The sequence below is a fragment of the Streptopelia decaocto genome (assembly GCF_964273445.1).
Source record: "Streptopelia decaocto genome assembly, chromosome: 6".
Classification (NCBI taxonomy): Eukaryota; Metazoa; Chordata; class Aves; order Columbiformes; family Columbidae; genus Streptopelia; species Streptopelia decaocto.
The window spans coordinates 44,385,103-44,398,828 of record NC_138660.1 but is presented as its reverse complement, the minus strand read 5'-3'; the positions used below and the strand labels follow the sequence as shown (position 1 = coordinate 44,398,828).

At 39.4% G+C, this 13,726-nt stretch overlaps 1 protein-coding gene across 1 annotated transcript in view; it reads right to left on the bottom strand.

The window, feature by feature from the left end:
- PDE11A (phosphodiesterase 11A) overlaps nt 1-13,726 on the bottom strand; it is a gene marked incomplete at its 5' end in the record, with an annotated part of 133,790 nt that overhangs the window by 3,735 nt on the left and 116,329 nt on the right. Inside the window, 2 exons of the mRNA XM_082056014.1 lie at nt 9,804-9,887; nt 11,874-11,948. Of these exons, the coding sequence (XP_081912140.1) occupies nt 9,804-9,887; nt 11,874-11,948 (159 nt within the window). The remainder of the gene's footprint in view (nt 1-9,803; nt 9,888-11,873; nt 11,949-13,726) is intronic.

The following is a 13,726-nucleotide window of genomic DNA, read 5'->3' as shown; positions in this document are numbered from 1 at the left end:
ACATGGGGTCCCACCACATAAACTCATAGCTCCAGAAACCTCTTTTTCCTCAGCCTTCCTTGGTGGGGCTGAGGGAAGCCCTGCCCGGACCTCAGTGCTCCCAGCTGTCCTGCCACTGCAGTAGCTGCCTTGCTGCACAGCAAGAGGTGCTGGACTGGTGATCTTGCCTGTTTTACCCGCTTTGCTGTAAAAGCTGTTCTTAGTCGCAGAGCTGAAGGGTGCCAGGGCAGCGGTCATGCTGGCTGCCGTGTGCTGGGGCGTTAGGAAACACCAGAGAGGTTTGCAGTTTCCTTCTGCATCCATGTGTCACCTCAGATCTGTGACTACACTGTTTTTCAGGAAGCTAATGTATAGCACTGACTTTTTCTTACCTCCTTCAATAATTTAGGTGTCTTTTGTGACTATGTACAGCTCTGCCTACAGCATACCTTCACAAGGTATAGCTACTCTTACAGATAAGCTCTTCCAGCACAAGAAGTTGTTAAAGGCAATTCAGTGCTCCATTGTGCACACCTGGGAGAGGGCAGGGCTGCAAGGAGGACGGGCTTAAAACAGTGAGAGCATGAGATACTCAGAGGAAGCTACTCATGAGAGAAGGTAGGGAGGGGAGAATGTTGGGGGGTTTTTTCATTGGGTATAGAGAGCTATTTCTTTGGTATATTTTGCTATATAAAGCATAGAGAATGCAGAAATAGTAGAAGTAGCAACAACCACCTTCGGGGGAGGGTAATGAGTAGCAGTGGAGGTATTTGTTGGTAGATCTGCCTCCTAGGTGGTGTAGAATTGGCCTTCCAAAAGCTAGATCACCTTCATCTCTGGGAAATCATGTTATCTGAAACAGCCAAGATGCAGCACAGATGTGGCCAGAGTCTAAACTATTGCTAAAGCAAATACAACATTTTGTTGTATTCTAATACTGAATCCTTTAAAGAGGAGTATGGTGACTCCTAACTAAGAAACACTGCAGGACCCTCAGAGTATATTCTTCCCCACACCCTGAGATTCTCATCCAAATATTGACCAATTTTGACCTTGCCTAACTTATGAGCTTTGACAAAATTACAGCTCACAGAAGTATGGTTGCAGGTCTAATATTTGTAAAGTGAGTTTATGGAATAAGATCATATAAATTCAATTTTATGACTGAGCACATATCAAAAAGTTATAGGTCTCAGTGTTCACTCTACTTTGGAACCCTGTGGTTTGTAATGAATCACTTTTATTATGTAGGCAGTTTCTGAGTTGGAAGGGAGGACTAGTGACCGAGAAGCCATAGGGATAAATTCAGACGTGGTGTAAGCATAAGAAGCATTGCTGAAGTCAAGAGAGTCGTGACCAGTTACAGCAAAGCTGAATTGGACTCCTGAGTTTTGCTGAAGTGGCTTTCACGTGAGGATACACAGGCCAAAGGTGAGCCATCTATCTTAAAGTCCTTGAACTTCAGATTAGTTCAGATAAAAGGGAACCTGTACTGCAGTCATCCACAGATTTGATCTTCATAATATAAATACTTGGTGGAAGTTGTTTTGAAAATCCAAAAGCATTTCTGTATGCACACCCATGTACTGAAAAAAAAAAAAACAACCCACAACCCTGCTAGAGTTCTACCTTCTACAGGTAGAATACAGAAGATAAAGCGATACAGAGAAGATCCATGGATTAACTTCTATGAACTTTTGACTGTGTTCGTATATGAATTAACTATTTGCCCTACTGATTCAGGGCCATATTTAACCATTATGTTCCAAAGAAAAAAATTACTGTATTTAGGAGGAGGCTGAATTCATGGAAAAAAAAATTGCTCCAGTCTCCTCATAGTTGAAGGAAACTTCTTTATTCCTTCTAGAGCTCACTGAGGAGGTGTCCAGGTTGTCAAGCACATACTGCATCAGTGCATGACTTTCATATTTCTGCCAGGGCATTTCTTTCTGATGCCTAAAAATCATAATTAGGTTAGATGAATATATTACTATCTTCTCTGATATTAATAGAAAACAGGAGTTTCTTTTATCTTCTCTCTAGAAATTGTTGGCAGTGCGGAAGGAAGTCAGTTGTGCCTGGAAAGGGATCTAATATATGCACAAGTGTTCAGCTCTTCCACTATGAATTAGCGTTATGCTTCTTTCTGGTGATGGTACACTAGCAAGAATAGTGCTGTACTCCTTTGTAAGCAAACATGCACATTATAGAGGAATGATAATAAAGTAGGATTCTTCAGTGGTAAAACGTACCAGGTGCTTCAGGGAGGAAAATACATACAGAGCTCCTGGTAGCCAAATGTGGTTTGACCAATATCAAGCACGCTGTGCTGTCAAAGGGAAAGAGTAATACTGAAGGACTGGGTACCTAGAAGTAGCTCAACTGATGTGTTGCTATAGTTGCAGATGATTCATCTGTTCATAATAATTTCATGAAACCAAGGGTTTGCTCAGAGGAGGAAGAGTTATTACTTCATAAACAACTTCTTATTTGGCTCTGCTGTTTATGGTTTTGATTCTACATCTAAAGCATGCAAGAGACAGAATGTTTCTAACTCTTTTCCTTTCGACATTTTAACCAAGAAGCTGATCAATGTCTTCTGCCTTGCTATTAAATGGATTTTGAAAAACTCCTCAAACCATATCAGTCTCATATCCTTATTTAGTTCTTCGAATTTGCCCTCAGCTGGGAATTCTGCAGGCAACTGTGATTCTGTTGTGTTAAACACTTACTTGAAGTGTTTCATCCATCATCACTTCTAGTCCTTTTCTGATGCAATGTAGTTCGTGCTTTGTCTTTCTTGAAAACTGAATGGCTGTTAAATTATCCATTTATCTTCTTTCAGATGTGCTGTACAATTTGAGTTCCCTCTATTGGCTGTCTCTTCTACCTTATCTGCCAGCTTTTCAATCTACTTCCTCAGATCTTTATATACATTTTCATACACCACTGCATGTCCTTCGCAACACATCGGGCAGATAATTCAAAATAAGACATCAACAGAAATTGTAGTGTTATGTTTTAGTCACTTTTTCTCACAGATCAGAAAAAGTGACTGAAGTCAATGGCAGATGTTGGGTTTTCTATCTTCTCCCAAATATCTTTCTTGATGACCTGCCCTTTCCGATGAGACATTTTTGGCGTACGTTGACTCTTGGAGAAGTTGAAGTACTCTTGTTTGAGGGGAAAAAGTACTTGTTTCTGTTGTCTGTTCTTCTAAGTAATTTGGGGAAACTTGAAACTTCCTAAAATTGTTTCTAGTAGTGCATTTCATCAGTATCTCATCACATTACAAAAATCCTAGCAAATCTAATGTTCTGTCCATTTCCAAAAGCAAAACTCTCACAAAAGGAAGAGGATCAGGATCTTTGTGCCCATTGTAAAAAGGTGTTCATGATACTCATACACACAATTCTTGTTTTGGAACCACTAAAGATATGGCTTTCCTTATTACATTGTGAAATAGCAACTGACTGGGAAGGGAATTGCAAATAAAAGCATTCTTTCTTCTTCTCCTGTTTTTTCTTTCCTGTATAGCTCTTCTTTACCTTTTCTCTCTATTAATACAAAAGTAGCAGAAAAAAAGAGACTCTTAGGTTAAGGGCATGAGGTAAGAAAGAGTTTGCTGATGCTTGTTCCATTACTGCAAGTAACTGTTGCAACAAGGCAACAAAAGAGCAGAACCTAGCTCAGCTCCGGTTTCAAGGCTACAGAAAGATCCTTCTGCAGTGCCAAAATCTCCTTTCTCTGGGACAAACCCTTATTCCTAATGTAATAGTTCCTACCAACTCCCCCCAGTACCGGCATTTGGCCTGATTAAGTTTCCTCTGAAGCAAACTTCTTACAAACACAGCAGAACAGGTTGCACCTGCTCTTCCTTAGATAAAATTATCCCCTGGATTTCAACACAAAGTAGGGCTAATTTGATCTGCTGACGTCAGTGCAGCCTAAATCCATGGTGTATCACATACGGCAGCCTGAGCCTATCTGCCTTACTAATCCAAGTCAGCCCGGCAGTCCCAGGAACCATAGATGCATTATCTCTCACTCTCTGTGTCCAAATCAAATGTCAGAAATAAGCCTTGCCGAAAGCATGCCTCTTTATGCCATTTGTTAGGATCTATTGAAAGTTACCCTCCTCTTCTACTACAAAGAAAAAGCTGATTTCAATGAGAATTGCACAGAGCTGATCAAATTACTTCCTGTGAACACATTTTTTCTGAATAGCTTAATCCTGATTCCCCTTTTTTTTTTTTTTTTTTTTTTTTTTTTTGTTAGAACACTTCTCAACAACTCATGAATGTATTTCAGGAACATCTATATATTGCTCACAGTGAACAGCTCACTACCCAGTGCTATCCCTGCCCTCTGACTAGTTGCAAGCTTTAAATAGAACAGCAGCGCTCTGACTTTCATACCAACAATCCCAGGTATGGGTGAATGGTGGTAAAACAAGCCATTTCCAAAATGTTCGTGCAGATAAACCCTTCCTTATTAAAGAATTTTTAAAGTTTTTCAGAGTACAGAAACTTCAGAAGGAAGCAATCATTGTTTTGGCTTTATCCAGTGATGCTTGCTCGAGTGAGGACTAAGCCATCCCACACAGTCCATTTTGGACAAGTAGAGTGATCCAAACCCTGAATTTCTTATACAATATTTCCTTATGCAAAATTGTAATTCAAGGAATGAGGAAAAGGAATAGAAGGGGTACCTGAGGAAGGGCTGAATCAAGCCAAGTGTAAGCATGATTCTTAAAGCACACCTTTTCCTCCTTCTCTGCAAAGGACCATTAAAGTTTAATCTCCTGCCTTGTAATTATAACTAGAGCATGCACTTTCAAAAAAAAAAAAAAAAAAAATCACTGTTTTTGCACATACACTTTCAATTCAGGTGTCAAAGTCAACTGGAACTGGAGAAGTTAAAGCACTGAGGTAGCCATGGTTATTGGAGACTTCTGTGTATTTTTTCCTATGTTTTGTAGAGGCACTAGCATTTATGATACCCTGTGCTTTTAATATATGCTTACAAACAGAATAGATGCTTTTGCAGCTACATCATCATAATCTAAAGATAGATTTAATTACAAGGCCAGATATTATCTTCTGTAGGAAGACAGGCATATCAGAGCTCTTGTAGTTGTAGACAGAGTGATTAGATTTCTTTCTAAGTATGTCAGACAATGTGATAAAGAAGGAATCTGTCCCTCCACATTCCGTTCAAAACATTTAAATTACTTGCTAGGCTAAACATAAATGTTTCTACTCTTCCCAGATTCCCCCTAGAATCTTGGATGGAGTAATGCAGATTCCCATCTGTAGATACTATTATATGTTTAAAGCTCTCAATACCCAAGAAAATCTTGAATAGCACTAAAAATAGCACTAAAATGGAGCAGTTCAATGGAGCACCAAGGTAGAGGTGAGCAGGGCAATCTCAGGCACGCATAAGTTGTAAAAGCTGTGAGCTTCTTTATCTTCCACAAAGACATCTCCCTTAAATTTAAATAGCTGCTGTCATTGTCACTGACTACCTGACTCTGTATTTATCTGCCCAGCAGCAGAGTGCATGGCCTTTGGCCCTGCTATTCATGGTGTTGCTGTCTCTGCCTAACAATGCTGTGAACAGAGCTGGGCTTCTGTTGGCATCTTTTGTTTGATCTGAATCACTGAAGCTTTGATGTTGTTTGTGAGAAAAAAAAATGATTAAAAAGAATAAAATCTTCACTCTCCCACTTTGTTTGCTCCCCACAGAGAAATCTAATCTGAGTTGGGAAAAATCTGTGACTGATCCTGTCTTAGGTACACACAAACCACAGAGCCAAGAAGATAATTCTGTTGGTGTTGGAACTCTTAGCATCTCTTTACTGGAGGGTCAGAGAGGTAATTTGTCTTAATGATCAAAATTCTATTTCTTGTTGCATGAGCATATATGACCAAATAGGTACAGAATCCTTTATGTGGTGAACACAGCTGTCAGTGTAGCCATAGTGCTTTATTTTTAGTGGGTTGTCTTAGATTTTCTGCTTTAGCTGCACGTGCTTCTCCTTTATAGAATATTCTACCAAAAACAAAAAAAAGGGGGGAGGGAGATGATTACTTCATACTGAAGCTACATTAGTGGATTTGAAAAGCTCTACAGTTCAAAAACATTTATTTTTCCTTATAAATTATTATTCTAATAACCTTGTTTCTCATCTGTACTGATGAGCTCTTTTCTTGCTGGCATTTTTGAATGAAGAGCAAATGTGATGCAGTAAAGCGTGACTAAAGCCCCTAAAATCAGAGCTTCAGAGTAAATGGATGGCTGTTCTGCTACTCAAGGCACAAACTCCACTGTCACATAAAAATACTCTGATCAGTGATCACTACAGTAACAAAAAAGTAAATTCAATAAAATTATAATGTCCCAAGTGTAATAAAAAGCAATGAACAAAAAATTGGGAAGCCTTTATCTTCACAAACCTTTGATCCACAGTGAGAAGGAATCAGATTTGATTACTAAGGTATTTTGAAATTGGAGGTTGCTTAACTCCCACACTGAGCAGCAGATGTGGGAGAGCGCAAGGGAGCAGAGCTGTGGTTACCTTGTTCCAAGAGCAGAGTCAGGCTTATGGAGCAAACACAAAAAGGTTTTGGATTTAGACACTTGTATATGGAAAATCTAGCTCTGTGTAATTCCTGTGTTGTCTTTTTTTTTTTCTATCCCCACCTATCATTACTTATCTATATTTAGCTTCAAGCTCCATGTTAGGTTATGATGTAGTGTGTTTTGTATATCTTTGACCTTTCTTCTGGTTTGAACAGGCATTCCGAGGGACAGTCCAAGAGGATTACTAAGAGAAGATGCACACATCTTGAGGATTTGCTAGTCACTTGTAAAACTTCTCACAAAAAGGAGCCAAACACAGAAAACAATTCTAGCCAGGTAAGCAGAGAGATGTGACACACATCCCCCAACAAAGGGGACTTCATTATCCTTTACTTGGGAGAACTGCACCTCAAAGTGGCTTGTCTTGAGCTGCCTTAAGGAAATGCAGAGAGCTGAGGAGATGCATAAGGAGGAGGTAGAGCCAAATTTCTCCAAAAGACTGATCAAGTCCCAAAGAAAGTTTCACAATGGACAAAAAAAATAAGGCTAGGAAAGCCATAACTCTCTAAAATGCTTGGCAAAGTTTATATATTGTTTTTAAGTATGGAACATTCCTCGTGGGCACTCTGGTATGTAGCCTGGCTCATAAGCTTTGACTGTGGAGAAGATATGGTTTGTTATAGTACTGTCAGTGGCACTGAGGTGGCGTCAGACCCCTCCTGGAAATTTGGGCTGTGAAGTTCCTTCTGTATTGCATACTTCAGACATGCACGGCTGCCAAGAATAGTCTAGTCTGGGGAACTACTTTGAGCAAAGAAAATTTCAGGTGGCTCTGGTGATCTCCTCCCTTTAACAGGAGTTGCCAGCATTCCCATGGTTGCTGGGACCATCTCTACTGTGCGGGTGTCAAATAAAACAGAGCACAGCATTAGGTCCTGCTGTAGCAACTGCATTGGTGCAAACACACGCACTCCCCACAGAGCTCCCTTCAGGGTGCTGGAGGCTGGGACCTGCCCACATGGATCCAGGACTTCTAATCACTAGCATGGTTTAATGTTGTGATTTCAGTATCAAAATGAGTGTAAAATGTTTATTTCAAACATACCTTTTTTATTAGCACTATGCTAGTGAGCTCTATAAGGACTGTTAAGATTTTATTAATTTGTCAGCTGCCACTCCACCTCTTCATGTTGCATTTGTAATGATGTAACCTATTCTATCCCTATATGCAGTCCCTACAACGTATTACAATGGCTAGAATTTTAAAGAATGTATTTGGAAAGAAAAAATAAAGAAATTTAGGACTTGGCCGTAGTTGTAGTGTTCAGCCAGCCCTAAATGGAGGATTTACAATGCCTGAATACACTGCTGATGTGATCTGTGTACTGAGGTTTGATTAAGCTGGATATGAAAATTAAAACTTGGCTTTCACATTGAAGAGAGAATCTCCCGCAGTGTGATACTATGACATCAAGTTTTCTGTTTACCCCTAAGGCTGGTGCTGCTATGACTTCCAGGTTTGATGGTGTCTCTTTTTTAAGTTGTTGAGCAGCAGGCTAATAGCTGCACAGCATGATGCAAAAACAGCAGAAAGCAGGGAAATCAGATGTGAATATATTCCTCAGAGATCTCCTGCTAAGATGGAGCTAACTAACCAGAGCTTTAGTGCTCAGATGTAGTCTTCTCATGCAGAGGATGGGCTGATTATCAACTCTTCCTGCTTTATTGTACATTTTTGTCTTACAGATGCTATTACAAATCATGAATTCTGGTACAATATGCATTCTAGTATAATATGAACTATTATATTGAAAGGAACATTATTTTTAAAGAGTTTGTGTCCAAGGTCAGTTCTTCCCCCTGCTATGGTCCAAAATTATCTTGATATTTTAAAAAATACAGGTTTATATTCTTCTTCTGTGCTTGCTTTGCCTTAATTGTTTGGAAGCTGTAGCTTTAGTTTATTTCATCATGACAAAGACTGACCTAAGAAAGGGACAGAATCTGCTGGCAAAGCAGCATCCCACCTTGCTGTTCACACAAGTTGTCCATGTCACACAACAGGAGCTGCCTTTGCCACTGGGCAGTCACTTCACTGTTGCCACAGTGGCAGCCTCAGATGGCACAAGGTATAGAGGGCAGGGGAACCACATCATCCTTCTTATCTCGTGTGCTACTGGTGATGTATCTGGTCTATAAAATGAAAGCGAACTGCCAATCCATTTTTGTAGGGAAGCTGCTTTCAGGCACAAGTTCATCAATTCAGTGTTAACATGGGAGCTGGTACCTGCTTCCCAGCTCTTGGCTTTTTATGACCACTGACCACTGCTTGGAGATGTGAGGCAGTTTTGGATGCAGTGGCAACAGGGAGAACTTGTTGCAGTTCCTCCAAAAAGCTAAGTGAGAACATCCCCATGTTTTCTCAGAGATCAGTGGCCAAACTGGCAATCTTTAGTGACTTAAGGCAGTCTGTGTGGTTTCAGTGAGTAGGAGGAAGACTGGCTGACACAGTTATCAATGATTAAGTTTCTACAGTGTTATTTTCCATTTATCATCCTGCTCATATAGCTCTGTTTTTTATACAGATAAGAGGGAAAAAGTTAAAAAGGTGAAGCTTATGCTACACAAGTCAAATTCTGAAGCTGATCTAATCCATAAAGAGAGAAGCATTATTCTGATCATCTATAGTCTTAATATAGTAGTAACTGAGAGCTTATACATTTTATAGCAAGCACCCAAGCAGTCTGTGTAGAAGCATGATTAGATAAGTAAACTCCAGGTTAAACAGCACACATGTTAAACCATAAGTTTTTTGTCACTGACCTTAAAGGCTTGGCCTAGAGTGCCCCTTAGCAGTTTGGAAAAGAGCCAGAGGGAAGTGCAAAGGCTCAGCCTTGAGCTTCCCTTTGGGTCACAGCTACTCGGACAGGTTTGAGAGCAGCACCTCTCTGCAGAGCACTCCACACCATGCCATGATGAGAATCAGTTTGTCTCAAACATGATAAAATAAACAGTTGCCGTATCAGCTTTCAGAACTTGGAGAGGAATTATGTTTACACATACTACCACCTCTAGTGAATCTGAAGATTTCTGCATAGAATTCAGGCTTTTGGTAAAGTCAAAGATAGATAAGAATTCAAATAGCCTTCAGGGCTGCAATGTAAGCTAACTCTTTGTCCCTAGAGAGGCAAGAACAATCTTCTCTGGACTCTACCGGAACAGTAAGTAAAAATTACCTCATACAATGGCATGCAGATGCTATCAATCCACTCGAGCTGCAGCCTGGGTAGTTCATCTTTCCTGTTCCGATCAAAAATGGCCTGAATTGAGAAGGGAACAAAACTGTCATGCTTTATTACACTAGAGTATTTTACAGACACATCATCCAGCACTTTAGAGCTATGATCAAATTGTCACAACCAGAACATTTTGTAAACCATAATCAATCTTTGCAGCAGTCTTCCTACTGCTTTGTCTGGCATGAAAAAGAAAATGTTTATTTTCAATTCTATTTTGAAATTTGTAGGCTGAATGTATTTGAATTTTATAATTCTGTGATGTAAAGTAAATGCTCCACAGTTGGAGCTGATCTGGTAAGAAACCACCTGTAGAAATGTAAAGTAGATACCTTGGAGCAGAAATTTCCCTTTTCTCACATGGGCTTTTCCAGCTCTGCAAAATGACCAGTGATGGATCTGGGCTCCCTCCCAGTTATAGACCCTTTCTGCAGAACCAGCCATGCCTGTGAATCCAAAGGGCGAGGAACCAACAGATTCATTTTGGGAGCAGTTATCAGTTTGTCCCTCTAGAAGCAGCCTAATTCACTGCTCACTGCACTCCCCAGCGAAGAAGTTATAGAGGTCAAAGCTGATGTTTAAGAGGCTCAGTTATTGGCTGAAAGGAGATGGAAGAAACTGAGTTCTGCAGAGCCTGAATGTGAGTTGAGTTTCCTCCATACTGTGTCTGAGATTACTTGGGTCCATCAGCTTTCCGCCTACAGAATTTTAATCCTCTTTCTAGTGACCCATCTGCACCATTTACTGAATGCCCTTATTTTTTTTTTAACTGTCTGAATATGCCAAGTTTTAAATCTTTCTGTGTTTTTTTTGTTGTTGGTGGTGTTTTTTGGTGGGTTTTTTTGGGGCTTTTTTTTTTTTTTTTCCCCTATGTAAAGTCTGTTCTTATTCTGGGCCCATCTCCTCAAAGTTGATGTCTCCTGAGAAAACCTACTTTCCTTCTTTACCTTCTAGAGCAGTGATGTCAAAGACATTTTCACTGGGGGCCACATCAGCCTCGCGGTTGCCTTCAAAGGGACAAATGTAATTTTAGGACTGAATAAATGTAAGAGTAGTTACATTATATCCATATTTTATGGAATGGCAGTTGCAGTTTTTCAGACCTAGATTTGTTCTCAGAACTGTGGACTATAGGTACCATTTTTTTTTTTGACAAGATGTACACACACAGCTACTATAGGGGAGAAATCCATTAATGTCCCAACCTCTGACTGTACACTAAGTGAAAAGCCATTTATTGTATCTGAGCACTATTTACTACAAACTTTTTAACTTCATTGACTTCATTCCATTACCACAGGCCCATGTGTGAGTATTGTCAAAGTGAGAACAAGTCTGAGTCACTGGAATGGTTTTCTTATTTCTGGAAGCATAAGCATATTTGTGAATGGCTTCTAAGTTGAATTGTTTAGAATACTTTCTGTTCCCCTTCTCCTGTTGCCTCCAGACAATGGCTTGTCAATGTTTTGAGGTATCTAACCTATGTAACACTTTCTCTTCAAATTGCTCACTGAAAATCTTTATGGAACATTTTTCTTAGTTCTTGTTTGACACTTTATATCCATCTGCCTGTATTCCACTCAATACCAATTTATTCTTTCAAAAAACAGTATTATATTTAGTTATATACCTATAGAAATGCTTTTCAGCATTTGATAAATTGATTAAAACAGGTAGCTGCAGCATAAAGTAGATCTGAAAATTTTGATTTTAATAAGTAGCTGATGATTTTTTTATTTGGATACTGTATATTAAACCCAATACCTGTTGCTTAGAAAAACCTTGGGAATAGGTACAGAAAATGGAGAAAAGACTCAGTGCAAAAGGAAATGAGTTGAATGAATTACTTTCCTATATGGCTCTAAATGCATGTTCTTATTGGACAGAGCCTTCATCTATTCCAAAATCTTTCTTTACATACAAAATTCAGTTAGTTTTTATGAATGAACCCAATTATATTTTCTTACCCTATTCAAGTTAGTAACTATTTCAGACGTTATAAGAACTTACTGAAGGGGTGAGTTTGAGTTCAGATCTTTCTCTGTCTCCTTGTTCAAAGAACTCACTGGTTACCAGCTCAGCCGCCTAAAATATAAACCATGATAAAGATTAGGTTTCTGGCTACATAATTTTTAGGGTAATTAGTTCTTGCTCAGACCATGAGTTCAGCCTTAACAGTGCTTAACTGTAAAGAAGTTAATAGCCCTGTGTATATGACTAATGGCACACGTTTGCATAGTTTTCAGGACTGGACATAGAGCGGTATAAAGAGCCATAACCAACAATCGACACACTCACCCCTTCCTGATGGGGAGCTGACAGGGGGATTACATTGCAATGTCGAGGTAGAACTCAGTGCGGATATATGCAACTTACTCAATTATTAAGAACAGAACATTATAGCTTCTTGTTGGCATCCACAATTGTGTCTGTAAAAATGCTTTGTAAAATGTGCAAGAGCTCTCTGGGTATTTACAGGCTGTTGCCCTACATAAACAACTTCACTTGTCGAAAACAACCAATGACCTCTGTTGTCTTAATTTAATGTGAAATCATGAAGGCTTTTTTCCCCATGACTGTCATCACTATAGGATCTGAATATGAACTCAGATTCTGATTATCATATTGAATCAGAATCAAGCTGGTGGGTTGGAAGTTTTTCTGACTTATGTGAATGAGGATGTTCTATTTACAGCAGAGGTTTTTGCTTCTCAGAAAAACACAAGATTTAAAACCAAAATCAGTTATGGAAACGACAGGAGTTTTAGGAAAGTCAAACAGTGAGCAATCCTCATATAGTAAGTAGCCTTTACGTACTGTCCTCTTCTCACGTGTGGGGCTTTGAAAGCAGACACGTGTGACATTTCAGATGCAAAAAAAAAGGAAACTAATCTGAAGATGTCATACAGTCCTTAAAACTCCTGTCACACCTGCTTATTGTTTTCAAGGTGGGAAGTGATTTCATAACACCAAGACACAAGAGCGTGAACTAAGGACAGAACCTGCACTTCATAAAATCTCAAAATTTCTTGCTCTAGCAACTGCATGGTAGCTAATATTCACAAATCCTAAGCTTGTTACAGTTGAAATAAGGAGTACCAAAATAAATTGGAAGTAGGTGAAGTGATGTTATAAAGTACTCTTAAATCTTGAGCCAGGCTATCACACAGTTTAGGACTTTGCAATGTATATGATCCCAGTGCACTAATAAAATTCTGGATCAATACTCCAGAGAGAGGAATAATTTAACAACTTAGCAGCAATTAGGGGTTTGCCAAGTGTATTGTATAAATATAATCAAGACATAGTCTCACCCCTGTCTCTCACTGCTATTCTGATCCTGTTCTCCTTGTGTCACTTTCCCTCTTGTTCGTTTCTATCTTCTCTTCCTGAACTTTGCCTTCTTACATGTAGCCTTTATTCCTTCTGATTAATATATTTTAGTCTCTTTCTCCCTCCCTTTTCAAGGTTTTTTTCCTTTTAGTACAGTTGAGGTCCAGCTATTCCCTGTTTTACCTCTGTGGACTTATTAGCCTCTCTGCTCACCTGAGTAATGTTTCAATCAATCCCAGACTGGATTTTTCAATATAAAGTAAACCTATACACTAGGCTGCAGGGGAGTTTTCACCTGCAGACCTCAAGAGTGATAAGGATTAAAAAAAACAGTTTGCCAGAGACTTCAGCACTAATTCAGCATCACAGCATGAAGATTGACAACATGGGAAACAGACACTACCTGACATTTTGGCTGTTAAAGAAAATGGAGAAGCTAACTGGGTTAAAGAGGAAAAATGAGGAGGGATTTCACACACCACAGCTGTGGCTGGTGGCACTGAAAACTCTTGTGACTCATTTTCCCTCTG